This window comes from Mustela nigripes, chromosome 14 (genome assembly GCF_022355385.1).
Source record: "Mustela nigripes isolate SB6536 chromosome 14, MUSNIG.SB6536, whole genome shotgun sequence".
NCBI classification, from domain to species: Eukaryota; Metazoa; Chordata; class Mammalia; order Carnivora; family Mustelidae; genus Mustela; species Mustela nigripes.
In genome coordinates, this window is record NC_081570.1 from 11,834,200 (window position 1) to 11,848,645 (window position 14,446).

At 54.3% G+C, this 14,446-nt stretch overlaps 1 protein-coding gene across 1 annotated transcript in view; it reads left to right on the forward strand.

Annotated features, from left to right (window-relative positions):
* Positions 1–714: 714 nt before the first annotated feature.
* The window catches only part of PADI3 (peptidyl arginine deiminase 3), a 28,237-nt gene continuing 14,505 nt past the window's right edge, over positions 715–14,446 (forward strand). Inside the window, exons 1-6 of the mRNA XM_059374862.1 lie at positions 715–812; positions 8,422–8,602; positions 10,903–10,975; positions 12,325–12,386; positions 13,365–13,482; positions 14,246–14,371. Coding sequence (XP_059230845.1) covers positions 721–812; positions 8,422–8,602; positions 10,903–10,975; positions 12,325–12,386; positions 13,365–13,482; positions 14,246–14,371 — 652 coding nt within the window. The 5' untranslated portion in view covers positions 715–720. The remainder of the gene's footprint in view (positions 813–8,421; positions 8,603–10,902; positions 10,976–12,324; positions 12,387–13,364; positions 13,483–14,245; positions 14,372–14,446) is intronic.

Here is a 14,446-nt window from a genome sequence, read left to right on the forward strand (position 1 = left end):
TCTGCCCACGTCGTCCCATGGAAGCCCTGCAACAGCATTTTCAGAAGCGACACGTGAGGGACACAGCAATGAAGTGACTCGCCCACTCCGCGCAGCCAGGATGTGGTTGAGTCAGGGCTGAATCCAGTCCTGCTTCTACACTCCATGCTCTTAGGAAAAAGTCTGCTGTTCCTCAAAGTTTCTCAAAATGCTCTGGGGTGCTTATTTAAAAAAAAAAAAAAATCCACATGCCAGGCGGCACCCCCTTCCTGGCGCGTCAGACTGGAGGCAGGGCCTGGGAATCTGCATTTTCACCGGTTCCTTCAGCAGGGTAGAGAAGCTCCCCACCAAACCAGATCATCTCTGAAAATGCAGGAAAAAGGGTGAGGAGGTGTGTGGAACGGGAAGGAGGCGCCCAGGTCAATAACCCACATCTTTGCCTCCTCCACCTCTCAAAGCCCTGGTGGCCCAGCCAGATGCCTGTGGGGACTTGCTCCCTTCGAGGGAGAAACTGACTCCCTCCATGCTGGGGGCGGAGCAACAGGTTCGTATGCAAATGATGGGTTCCTTCTGGCCAATTCTGAGCTCCCTGCTCTGGGAAGGGGCTGGGCTTCCAGGACTGGAACCAATGAGCTAGCACCCCCGGCTGAAGAGGCGGGGCCAGTGTCCTTTAAACCACACGTCAAGGGATCTGTGGGGCAGTGTGGGGTTTGGTGGCCCAGGCCCAGTCCCAAGGCCAGCATGTCACTGCAGAGAATCGTGCGTGTGTCCCTGGAGCATCCCACCAGCGCCGTGTGTGTTGCTGGCGTGGAGACCCTCGTGGACATTTATGGGTAAGAGCCAGAGGCCTAGGGGTCTGCGGTCCGTTGGTGCTGAGCCCCTTGGTCTCTTCCCACAAGCTGTGCAGGGCTTCCTCGGGACGCAGGCCTGGCTCCGCTGCCCTCCCCCGAGTCAGGGGACTTGCAGTGGTTGAGCTCTAGTCCAGGGCCTTGGAGGGTGCTGGTGTCATGGGGGTTTGGGCACAGTGGAGGACCCTTGTAGGCTGGGTACACACGAGTAGGAAGAGGTGTGTACCCCAGCCACGGTCCCCAGCTTATGAGCTCTGCAAAGAGCATCAGTCATTTCTTTAGAAATCATTTATGCTTATGTAGCACTTCCTGTGTGCCAGACACTGTTCGAGGCATGGCAATCTCCTTGAATTTAATCCTTGAACTTAAACGCTTCAGTTTAACCTCACAACAACCTCTGAGCTAAGTTTGTTGTCAGCTTCATCTCATTTGATGGATGAGGAAACTAGCACAGAGAGGGCAAGCCATTTGCTCAGGTCACACAGTCACTAAGTGTCAGTGCCAAGATTCAAACCCATTCATGGTCAAGTGTCTTATGATTTTAGCTGTGTGCCACTTGAAGAGGAAGGATCTGGTTTCCTCCAGCCATTCAGAGCCCACCTGATAATGGCCCTATTGTGTGCCCTGGCCATGTCCTTAAAGCCAGTGGCTGGAGGTAAGGCCCCACCTTCTCTCTCTCTCTCCCAGGAAGAAAAGGAGAGTTTGGGCAGGGTTTTAGGAACTGGGCTCTGGGAGCCACTGGGGAGCTGGCTATGTAGCTTTTTGGGGAGACTCCAGGGGTCCCAGCTCCGAGGCTGAGGATGCAGGTAGGAAGGGGACAGGGAAGAGAGAAGGCAGAACTATGTCACCCTTCCCTTGTCACTGGTCTTGCACCCTCTCTGCAGACCAGGTTTTGAAACCTCAGCAGTACTGATGCGATAATTCCCAGCTGCAGAGGGTGTCCTATGCACTGGGAGATGCTGAGCAGTGCCCTCAACTTCTACGGACCAGATGCCCATGGCACACCCCCACTAGTGACAGCCAAAAATGTCTCCAGACATTGCCAGTTGTGCCCTGTAAGGGGTGGGGGGAATCACATCCAGTTGAGAGCCAGTAACCCAAACTAAGACATTAAAAATTGGAGCAAACTTAGTCGGAAACAGAGATGGGGTTGGCCCCAGAGGGTTAGATGAGAAGGGGTGAGGGGCTGGTTATGGGAGGGAACCAAGTCTGGAGCAGACCTGGCTGAGCTAGGCATGGGGAGCTAAAGCTTGGCTGATGGTGGGTGGGCAGTGAGAAGTAGGAAGGGGATTTGGAGGAGGGGACAGCCACAGAGGCTGTACCAGGAGGAGTGACAAGGGAGGAAGGTGTCTGGCGCCACCCCCTCCTGTAGCGCTGTGTGCCCATGGCCGTGACTCACCTGCGTTGGCTGCCTCATGCCCGTCGGGCAGATGTGCCTCCAGTTTGACCTGCCCGGGAGGCTCAGGGCCAGCTCCTCCCCTGCAGAGCTTCCTTAGACGATGGAGGATGAATTGGGCCCACCAGAGGCAAAGGCAGCAGTGTCTTGTGGGTATGAGAATGGATGGGCCATGTTGGGGTTCTCAGAGGAGATTGGGGGGGACAGCCACAGAGTGCAGAACAGAGCCTCAGGCACCCTCAGATGAAGGATTCTTGGACCACTATGACCAGACCATCCTGGGGGAGGGGGAGAGCTGCTGGTCCATTCATTCACACATTGATCAAGTATTTCTTTGAGGTCTAGCGTGGGCTGGGCATGGGGACACAGTGGTGAACAACGAGGTGTGGTCCCTGCTCTCTGAAAATCCTGTCCCTTCAGAGTCCTATCAGAGGCTGGACCACCTTACGCTTGGTGGAAGGATTCCTGTCTTGCTAGGGGAGAGGGACTGGGTCAGCTCTATAGTCCCTCCCAGCTTGGAGATGTCGCCGCAACCCTGGTGTTCACACGGCAGGCCAATGAGGGAAAGGGCAGTGGGTGTGCTGGCTCAGTCCTGGCTCCATGATGACTTAGCAGCCGTCTGACTTCGGGAAAGTCACTTAACTTCTTGGAGTCTGTTTCTTCACCTGTAGGATGGACACGGTCCTATCAGCGATGATACTTAGAGACGACTCCGTACCAGGCGCTGCCCGAAGTGCTTGGTGTTTAGTAACGAATTCTCCCAATTCCAGGAGGGGGGACTATCATCATCCCTGTTCTACAGATGAGGAAACAGAGCCACAGAGAGGTTGAGTAACTCGCCCCATGTCACACAGCCTGTGAGGAGTGGTGGAGCCAGGCTGCGACCCAAACACGTTAACCTTCACTTCAGAGGACTCCCGGGAGGATTGAATGAGACTGTGTGTGTGGAGCACATAGGTGATGCCGGGCCCGTGGTGGGCAGTCTATTATGGTGACTGCCACCACCCCCTCCATTACCGCCACCTTCCCGTCCTCCTCCCCCTCCTCCCCCTCCCTCCTCCTTCTTCTTCATCATCATCTTAAGGCTCTGTCCCAGCCCTTCGGACAGCGGACAGCCTCAAGTGTCTCCACACCCGCCATCCACAAGATGGGTACAACCTCTAAGCCCTACTGGGAGGAAGAGGCAATGAGAAAAGAGAAAGGAACATAAGCCAAGCAGTCAGGGCAGGTTTTCTGGAGGAAGGGCCCCAACCAGAGCCTTGAAGGATGAGCACAGGCAAGACCATTGGGGTACTCTGTCTGTGGCAATGGACTGAACCCTGTCTTCTTGCCTTCCGTTGAGTGGGAGACGACCCTGACTTGTTAAGGGGGTTGGGGTTTCCTGAGCAGAGAGTTCTAGGGGGAAAGGGAAGGGAGGGAGACACGCGGGTGTGCTGAACCTCCCTGGGGACACATGTGTAGCCAGGGTTGAAAACCACTGCCCTGGTTGGACAAGCGAACAACTCCTGTCCCCTCTTGCTCAGCAGAGACAGGTCAATGGAGTGAAAAGGCAGAGGGCACCTGGGGGCCAGGATTCCTGCACTTTAATCCTAGCTCAGTCATCCTTTGCTACCTCATCTTGAGCCACTTTCTGTGCCTTCCTGGGCCTCAGTTTCCCCTCATGGGCCCTGATGAGGCTGACATTGAACACTGGGTTGCACGCTTTGCTCACGGAGGTGTCTGGGCCCCCTCCCCGGTTTGACAAAGTGGCTCTCCATCTGCTTCCCCCAGCTGGTGCTGTGTGAGAGCGCTGACCTGCCTGGGCAGAACGGGGCCCTGGGAGGCTGGTGCATCGCCAAATCTCCCAATGACCTGGGCTTTAGGAAAAGGGTTCATGGGGCCACCATTTCTCAGGGGTACATTTTCTTAGTGGAAGAATGTGAGACTAAGGAGGGGCCGTGGTCTTCTGACCCTGGTGATGGTGAGGCCAGAGGACTTGGGACCTGAGAACCTCGCTGAACAGGGAGGGGCCACGAGTACTGCCACCCAGAGCCCGAGCTGTCTGGGCCTTGATGTTCTCTGGCCCCGTGGGCCACGTCAGTGGGGACCATGGTGGTCATCTCGTCAACCTGTCTGTTTCAGCCACAAAGACCTTTCCCATCAGTTTTTTGGCTCTGAAATGTCTGGTTTCGTTTTCCCAGAGGCCAAGACCCTGAGCCCATGAAATGGGAGGATGGGTTTGGGTTTGCAGAGGAGCAGGGGTTGAGTCCCAGCTCCATCACCGACCCGCTGTGTGACTCTGGGCCAGTCACCTGTCATCTCTGGCCTTGTTCCCTCACCTGTACAGTGGGGATAATAGGACCGACAGCGTGTGGCTGTGGGGATACCTCTGTCACCATTGTCACATCATCGTCCTCACCATTGAGGGGTGACATAGAGCAAAAAGGAAGACCTGACTTGTCTTGATTCCTAGGACAAGGTGGGCTCACCCTGAGACCTTCCCATGCTGCCCAGGGAGACAGCGCACCCTTAGCCATGGTTCTCAGACGTCACAAGACATCAGTGTGGCTTGAAGGACAGGTTCTGGGGACCCTGCCAACAGCACAGCTGGGTCTGGACTCTGCATTTTCAACAGATAGGTCTGAGGTTGGCCACCGTGATGGTGACTAGTTGTCCTGGTTTGCCCAAGACGTTCTAGGTCTTCGCACTGGAAGTCCTACACTGCAGGACACACACGGTCTCTGACAAAACAGATCTGTTGGTCACAGTAGCATGCTTCCACTCCCCCTTTGTCCACTGAGCTTGTAGGGCCTGCAGGTGGGCCCCTGGGCTGGCCGGAGCTGCTCAGTGCGGGGAAGAGCCTCAGCCCATCCCGTGTGTGGACAGCCTCAGTGAGGGAAAGCTGGGCTGGGCCTGGGGCAGCCCAACATGCTGGCAGCTCCTGCTGAGCCTCTGGCTTCTTCCCCTGCCCTCCACAAGATGGGAAATCCAGACCCTCCTGTACCTGATGCAGGCTCTTCTCCCAGAAGCCACCGTTTTGATCTTCTTAACAGCTTCCCTGATGGGGCGTGAGCACTGGACTGGGGGAGTCTGGACCCCTACCTTCTAGTCCCTTCTCTTCTGGGCCTCAGTTTCCCTGGAGTAAAGTAAGGCATGGATTCATGTGCCTTTAACTTTCACTTGTCTCAAGCGTTTACATGCACTGACTCCTTTAATCTCTACTTTATAGACGGAGACACTGAGGCAGAGGGAGACCAAGCCTCTCCCTCAAGATCACATACCCAGTGGGTGGTGGGGCTGGGATTTGGACCCAGCTCGCCCACGCCCACAGGCTTAACCCCCTCCCCTCAGCTCCAAGGTGTTGCCCCTCCTGATCAAGAACTTTTGCTGGCTCCCCGTGATAGCCTGAGTTTACCCTTGACCTCCTAAGGCTTCGCTGTGAAAGTAATTCCTCCTTGTCCTTGGTTCCCCGGCCTCTCTCCAGGAAGCTGCCCCCCAGCCCCCCCAGTCCACCCTCTCAACCTGCCTCTGTCTGCTCCTTTCCCGTTTCATAATTTACTTGACTGTCACCCTTCCCCCGTCTCGGATGGGCGGTTTTCCAAGCCTTCCCCATGATCTCATGTGAGCCTTGCAATTGCCCGTGAGGTTGACCAAATGGGTGTCATCATTCCACTTTGTTAGGGAGGCCGGGTAATTTCTCAGGGTCACCTGGCCTATGTGCGACCCAGCCCAGTCTAGAATCTGACTCTTGACTCTGGTCCTGGCACCACGGGGCTCTCAGCATCTTCCCCCCAGGCCTGGCAGGATCTTCATCGGATCCCTGGTGCCTCATACAGGGAGGTACCCCAAACCCAGGGGCTGGGGCAGGGGAGCTGGGTGGGGTCCCATACCAGAAGGATCATCAAGCTGTTCACCTCGAGCTCACAAGCACCCAGGGTCCAAGCAGCAGTTTGGGGTTGGGGGAAGTTTCATGGAAAGTGTATAAACCTCCTGGGGAGCTGGAGGCCAGGTGACTCAGGGAGTGGGGCTGAGGGTGCCCCCTGTAGTGGGGTGGGGGGTCCTTCATACCCAGTCTATCTCCATGTGTCTCTGTCTTTCTGGCCCTCCCTCTCTCTGGGTTCTTCTACATCTCTTTGTCTTTCTCTGTCTCTGTGCCCCCATGCTTCTCTGTCCAGATTCTTTATGTCCCGTGATGGGCCTGGCTCCCACACCCAGGGCACAACAGGACCCAGGGTACCACCAGCCCTGGAAATTACAGGCTTTGGGAATAGGGTTGCCAGATAAAATCCAGGATGCCTAGTTAAATTTGAAATTCCGATAATGAATATTTTTTTATTGTAAGCTTGTCCCAAATATCGCATGGGACGTCCTTAGACTAAAATGACTATTCGCTGTTTATCTGAAATCTGGGTGTTCTCTATTTATGTTTGCTAAATCTAGCAGCCCTCCTTGGGCGGAGAAGCAGGTGTGCTGGCCCCGCCCCGCTGGTGAGGACACCTGGGAGGGCCACGCCCTGGGCTGGGACCCACCTCCTGAAGTGGAGCTTGGGCTTGGCTTATTTCTTTATTTATTAAAAAAAAAGCCTTTTGAGAAGTATCAGGATCCCACTGGTGGAGGAGTGAAGAGGGTGTATTGAAGGAGGTCTGCTCTCCTCCCAGTGGGGCAGAGAAGGGGAAAGGGCCTGGAGTCGAAGCGCCGGCTGTGCTAATGTGGGGAAGTCTCTTGCTCGTCCTGAGCTTCTGTTTCCCCACGTGTAAGTGGGAGTAATAATCCCTCCTCCCAGGGCCACAGTGAGGATGAAATAAATGCTGGTTGGAAGAGCTCAGCCAGGCCTGCCCCAGCGAGCGTGCTGGGTATGGGGGCCTTGGGGGCTAGGGGTATCGTGATTACTCTTGGGGAGGTGGTGGGTGAGAATATGGATTCAGGAACCAGAAGGCTTGGGCCTTGCCACTTACTAGCTCCATGACCTTGGGCGGTTTACTTAACCTCTGTTTCCCTATCTGTAAAATGGGAGACCATGGTAGTCTGCGTCTCCTAGGTTTATTGAAAGGATTACGTGATGTAATAGACCTAAGAACCTGGCACCGGGCTAGCATATAGCCAGAGCTCAACAAATGTCCGCTCCTGTTATCCCCCAAGCACATGTGTATGCTGCTTCCTCCAGGAAGCCTTCTGGTCCCTCTGGCTCACAGTGGCCTGTCCCTACTTGGGATTCCACTGACCACTGACTTCCTGGCCATAAGCCCCATCTGGCTGCCCCGGGCAGGGCTGTTTTTAACTCCCCGATGGGATGGAAGTTACTGGGGCAGTGGGGAGAGCAGTGGGTGTATCTGCCTCGGTCTGGCAATACCTCTGGGCACAGTGGGCGCCCCAGGCACCCTACAGACAATCAGAGGGTGAACAGACTGATTCCAAACAGGACTCCGGACTAGCTGGAGGTGGGTTGGGGTAGTCCCAGGGCCAAATGACATAGACTTTTTTTAACCGTACAGATAATGACGGGTTGTTTGACTGAATCTGGCCCAGTTTCCCAGTTTCTGCAGCACCACGGAGAAGCAGGGGCTCTGGGTCAGAGACGCAAGGCAAACCTGGCTGTGCCATTCAATGCTGTGTGATCTTGGGCTTGGTACTTGATCTCTCTGAGCCTCAGTTTCTAACCTTTGCATTAGAGATGGTACCACTCACTTTGCAGACTTGTAAGAATAAAAGGAGCCAGGAACTACAAGGCACTCGGCACATGGTGGGCACGCCACAAGATTTACTGCCCTTCCCTAGGGAACTCCCAGAGGACGTCTCACCCGCTAAAGAGGGATGCGTTGGGACCTTGAGGGGGAGACTTCTCTTAAAGCCGTGGTCTTAGAGTTGCACTGGGGTCCATTTGCTGGCTGGTGTCCCCTGAGCTCCTCGTGCCCAGCTTGGCACCGGGGGATTATAAAGTACTCAATTGGGTCCTAACTTTCAAAGAGCTTGTGGTTTTGTTGGGAGTTAAAATAACTCACAAGGGAAATGTTAATGAACACAGAACCTGGGAATGTGAGATTGTGAATGCATTCGTGTGGGGTCCAGGCTTCACTCCCAGGAGCTTGCTGTGGGGATCTGAGAGGATTGGGGTGGTCAGGGAGGGCTTCCTGGAGGAAGCAAGAGTTTGAGCCAAAGCTCAAGCATCTGAAGAGCTATTGCATCCCTCTAGAACTTCCCATGGCTTCTTGTCCTTCCCAGGTCGGTACCTGAGGGCACAGAGATGTTCGAGGTCTATGGGACCCCCGGCGTGGATATCTACATCTCTCCTAGTGTGGAGAGGGGCCGGGAGCGCGCGGACACCAGGCGGTGGCACTTTGATACGGGGTTGGAGATCATCGTGGTCATGAACTCACCCAGCAACGACCTCAATGACAGTCATGTGAGCAGGACCCCTGGTCCAAGGTGGGGGGGGGATGGGGTCATGATCTAGCTCCACAAGGGCCGGCACCCTCTACTTACCCAGACGGCAGGGTAGCGTGATGGGTAAGTACCTGCCCCTGGAACTAGCCAGCCCTGCAGCTTACAGACATAAACTGTGTGTCTGCTGGCAAGTCACATCAGCCCTCTGGACCTCGGTTTCCCCGTCTGTAAAATGGGGATGATCACAGCACCTTCCCTCCGGGTGCTGGTGTAGGGTGGGTGGAACATGAGTCAACGTGGGCTCCTTTTCTTGTTTCCCAAGACCCTGGTGAAGGGAGGTGTCCCCGTTTCTCTGGGTCAGGCCTCAGTTTCCCCATCTGCAGGCTGAGGGTTGATTAGGAGATCTCTGCCACCCTGAATGAAGGAGAGAAAGCAGAAATGGGGGATACCAGTGATGGGGAGGCTCCCTTCTACACGGTGCCTCACCTCCTAATCCACCTGCTCCCTGACTTCCTTCCCTTCCTGGGCAGGTAACTTCCCTTCCTCTCCTCATTCAGCCACCAAAGGTGAGTTTAACAAGCCCCAGCTGTAGGCAGGGTTCTGGCCTCAGGGCAGGGGGCATTTAAAAGAGGAAAGAAATGGGGTGGCCCTGGAGCTTGGCCCAGGTGATGCCCCCTTAAAGGGGTCATGGGAAGTAGCTTGTTACGCGGGAGTGACAGGTTTCCACTCCACGTCAGGGGCGGTGTTGCAAAAAACTGACCTTTTAAGGACCACTGACCACATGCCACGCCCTGGACAGCCATGAGCTCACACAGGCCTCACAGCAGCTGCGAGAGGCAGGGTCTGATCTCCATCCCATTGGTGGGGCCGCGAAGGTTCAGAGTAGCTGTGTTCTGCACAGAACTGCCTGGCATCTGGGGGGGCAGGTTCCCTTCATCACCCCCTTGTCTTTTCCCACCCACGTATCTGAGATGAGCCCCTCCACGGAGCTCTGTGATGCAGGAGGACAGGTAAATGAACTCATTTTACAGACAAGGAAACCGAAACCAGTTACCAAAAGTCAGCAGATCTAGTGAGTAGCAGAGTTGGTGAGCTTCAGGATAGAGTCCCTGGGGCAAGAGGACCAGCCAGCTGGTGAGGGGCTCCTCCTGGGTGCCCTGCCAAGCTGGGGGCCATGTGGATGCCAAAGACCAAACGAACTGAGGAGGGTCAGAGTGTCCTGCCCCTCCCCTTCCCCCATCTTTGCCCTGGATCCAGGTAACTGTGTGCCTGAGACCACTGAGCCCCAACTCAGGCTTGACAGTTGGGGGTCAGTGATTGCAGGATTTCGGGGTTCCCAGCACTGAGGGGTGAATGGCCCCTGTAAGATCCTGAGCCTTCTGACAGAGCTGAGGGACCCCCATCAGGAGCTTCCGTGCAAACAGAGAGCAGTGGGTTGAAGGAGCTTTGACACGTGGGCCTGAAGCTGTGTTCTCATCAGTCATGGTCAAATCAGCCTTTAACAGCTATCGGGGCTTGCCGTGGCCAAGCACGGCGCCGAGCATGTCACCCACCATCCTTCTTTGATGGTCACAGCCTACAATCAACCCTCTGCGGTAGGGACTATTATTATCCCTACTTTACAGCAGGGGACATTGAGGCCCGGAGAGGGCTAGTGACTCTTCCCAGGATAGTCACAAGTGGTGGATCCGGAATCTGAGCCCAGAGCTCTGGAGCAACTCACATGATGCCACCTGCCCTCTATGAACAGTAGCAGGCATGTCTGGGGCCCTTCCTATGGGGTCAGTCCGGTACGTGCATTGTTTCTCAGCGGCACTATAATCCTCTGCAGGCAGTAGGGACCCATATGCTTGCTGTTCTGCAGATGAGGAAAACAGACAGCTCAGAAAGGTGAGGGACCTCAGCCAAGGTCAAAGAACCCAGAGGCGCTGGGCTCAAGACCAAACCTATCTGAATCCCCCAGATAAGAGAGGGTCCCTAAACCCTACACAGTCAGAGACCTCCTCAGTTTATGAGCAGCAAAACAGAGATCCAAAGGGGAGCAGGGGCTTGGCCAAGACACACGGTAGTCATTGGCAGCACAGGGGCCCGGGTCTCCAGGGAATCCCTCAAAAATGGTCCCATTTTACAGATGGGCCAAACAAGGCATGGAAAAATAAATGGCACAGAGACTAACAGAAGAGCTGGGTTGGTGAACTCAACTTCAGTGCACAGAGCTTCCTGAGACCCTCTCTCTGTCCTGCTAGACCCCAAGACCTGTCCTTTGGGATGGAAGATACTGGCTTCTGCCAGCTTGACTCTAAGCCCATTTCTCTACAGGTTCAGATTTCCTACCACTCCAGCCATGAGCCCCTGCCCCTGGCCTATGCGGTGCTCTACCTCACCTGTGTTGGTAAGTTGGGGCCCTGCAAGGGCCTGGGCCAAGGGTGGGGGGTGGCTGGGAATGTCAAGGAACAGGGGTCTTTTTACAAACATCAACTCATTTTATTTTAAAAATTCAAATAAGGGTATATTTTTAAAAATTCTAATGGGATAAAAGAGTATATATATGGAAAAGTAAGCTTCCCTTTCTCCCAAACTAAGACTTCCAGTTCCCCAAGCCCAGCATCCTTCTAGAGATCTTCTGTGCTTGTGCAGGTGGACACAGGCATGCCTCTACACTCCCTCCTTTTGGAAGCAAAGGGAGACATAGTCCAGGCCTGGACCTTGCTTTTCCACCTTAAGAGTTTTGTGCCAGTTGAACACAAATAGACATGTAAACTCTGTGCATAGTAACTCAGATTGATTAATACAATAAAGGAAAAGGTAGATAACATGAATGAACAGGTGGGGAATTTCAACAGAGAGATAAAAACTATAAGGTGTCAAATGGAAATGCTAGAACTAAAAATCATGGTAACAGATTTTTTTAAAAATGCTCCTGGTGGTAGACTTGACACAGCTGGAGAGAGGACCAGTGAACTTGAAGATAGGGCAATGATAAATTAGACCGTACTAAATTTTAAAACTTTTACACAACAGAAGACAAGCAAAAAGTCAAACTATGGGGGCGCCTAGGTGGCTCAGTGGATTGGGCCACTGCCTTTGGCTCAGGTCATGATCCCAGGGTCCTGGGATCGAGCCCCACATTGGGCTCTCTGTTTGGCGGGGAGCCTGCTTCCTCCTCTATCTGCCTGCCTCTCTGCCTGCTTGTGATCTCTCTCTGTCAAATAAATAAATAAAATCTTAAAAAAAAGTCAAACTATGGTGCTACCTGGATGGCTCAGTCCACAGAGCACATGAATCTTGAACTCAGGGTTGTGAGTTCAAGCCACACCTTGGGCACAGAGCTTACATTAATCAAAAAGGGGGGGAAAGTCCGATTATGGACTGCAAGAAGAAATTTGCAATGCATACAGCTGATTTGGTACACACAGATTATGGAGAACTCCAATCAATAGGAAAAAAACATAAACTAACAAAACAGGCAAAGACTATGAACAAACAATTCACAGAAGAGAAAGTCCCAGTGACCAGAACCTAAATAGAAAGATGCTTAATACTTAGCATTGCCAAAGATGTGGAATTGGGAGCTCCTGGATGGTGGGTGGGAGTTTGCATGGATACAAGCACCTGCAAAGCACTTAGCAAGAAAGCTGAAAATGCTCTGTCTGCAGGAGGCATTGTTAGAGGCAAAATATGCATTATTGAACTTGTGCTGGACTCCTGGGAAGTGACTCACGCTCTGTCTTCCCCTTACAGACATCGCTCTGGATTGTGACCTGAACTGTGAGGGCAGGCAGAATAGGAGCTTTGTGGACAAGGTAAGGTGACTCAACCTGGACCCAGAAAGGGGCATGGAGGTTAGCATTGACCTAGTCTGGGTTAGGAGGGGCAAGGCCATTACAAGTATCCCCCTGCCTCCTAGCTGGTGCCGAGGTCGGGAGAGCCAAATGGGAAGCAGGCATGGCTTGGGGTGTTCTTTCACCAGGAGAAAAATCATTACCAAGAATTATCAAGTATATACATGCCCAGGACTGGGCTACGCCTTGCTTTATGGGGAAAAGTCCTTCTGGAATGTCAGTCTAGCTCAGGGGTCAGCAAACTTTTTCTGTAAATGTAAGATAGTAAATATTTCAGGCATTGAAAAGTGTCTCTGTTGCAACTCTTCAATTCTGCCATTGTAGTGTGAAAGAGCTTTAGCCAATTCAATGGATGTGACTATTTCAATAAAACTTTATTTACAAAAACAGGCAGCGGGCCAGAGGTGGCCCCCGTCCTGGCATGCCAATCTTCTGATCTAGGAGAAAGGGGAACTCTGCCAAATATGAGGCTGTCAAAGAACTTTGGGCTGAACTGTTGTGGCACTCAACACATTGGGAGATCTGAGCAGAAGGTCCCGGTGGGCTTTGTGAACAAAGAAGACTTCCTTTGAAGTCCGCTTGAACTAGGCTCTAAAGCGATGCGAAAGGGAGGCGATTCCAGGTGGAGGGACGAGCGGGAGTCAAGGCCCGCAGCCGGGAACAGATCTGTAATCAGGAAGTTGGTGAGAAATAGGACATTGGCCCAAGCCACACTGCATTTGGCCATGAAAGACCTCTCTGTAGTTTGGAAATGCTGGTGTGGGCAGTCTGGAGCCACGGCTGCGTCTGGTGCAGGAAGTGCTTCCGTGAGCGTGTACCTGTCCTCGCAGGGAGGGCAGGGAGGAGGAGACGGGGGTCAGGAGGCTGGCCAGCAGGTGGCCGGGCGGGGGCAGAGGACAGTTGTCAGCCCCATCACCAATTATGCTTTGCCATTGGCAGCGGGATTGGGTCTGGGGGCCCGGCGGGTATGGAGCCATCCTGCTGGTGAACTGCGACAGGGACAATCTGAACTGTTATGACCAGGACAACCGAGACCAGCAGGTGCACTGCTTGCAAGGTAAGGGGGTGCCCCGGGTCACTGCTCAGCGATGCCGGAGGTCGCACTGGAGGGAGCACCGGGGGCCAGGGTTCCAGCTCCCAGACACCCTTTGATGTCACTCAAAACCTGCCTCATGCAGGCAGCTAACCCCTCCCAGCCTGTCTGTGGTGGATCCAAAGCTTCCTATCCGCACCCCAAATCCAGCCTCTCCACCAGGCACCCCGGGCCTGCATTTCAGGATGCCCCACGTCCTAAGTCAGTCCCTCACTGCGCACAACAGCCCCGTGAGGAAGACCACAATAGTGGCCTGGGGAGCGGGCAGTCACAGTTTCTCTGGAATGTGGGCACATCTGTCCCTCATTTGAGACTGGGGAGCACTGAGGCTTGGGGAGGGAGGGGCCTGCCTGGTTTCAGCAGGGAGTGATGCTTGGACTGAGACCAGACTCTCAGCTGCGTGCCACCCAGGTGGCCTACCTACCGCAAGCTTCTCACCTGTCCCCGGGGTTAAGGGCAGGCCGATCTGCACTTCCCGTTGCTCTGGGCAGGTGAGGGAGCGGAGGCCCAGAGAGGATCGGACACATTCGCGTGACACACGCTTCAGATGTCCTCATGGTTTGCTCTCTTGACGGTTTCTAGCATTTTCACAGGCTGGGCAGAGCCGGGGCTCAGAGACCCAAGTCTTGGCACCCTCTGCCCCGGGAGGGGGGGTGTGTGGTGGGCAGGAGGAGAAGACACGGAGTGTCAGGGCCCCATGGAGTTGCTGCCCCCTCTGGTTCCACAGACCTGGAAGACATGTCCGTCATGGTCCTGAGGACCCAAGGCCCTGCTGCCCTCTTCGATGACCACAGACTCATCCTCCACACTTCCAGCTATGATGCCAAGTGGGCACGGGTCTTCCACGCCTGCGGTGAGTTCATGCCCATCCTCTGCCCCTGTGCCCACTGCCCAGGGGGGAGGTGTCTCAGTTTCCCCACTTTGGACT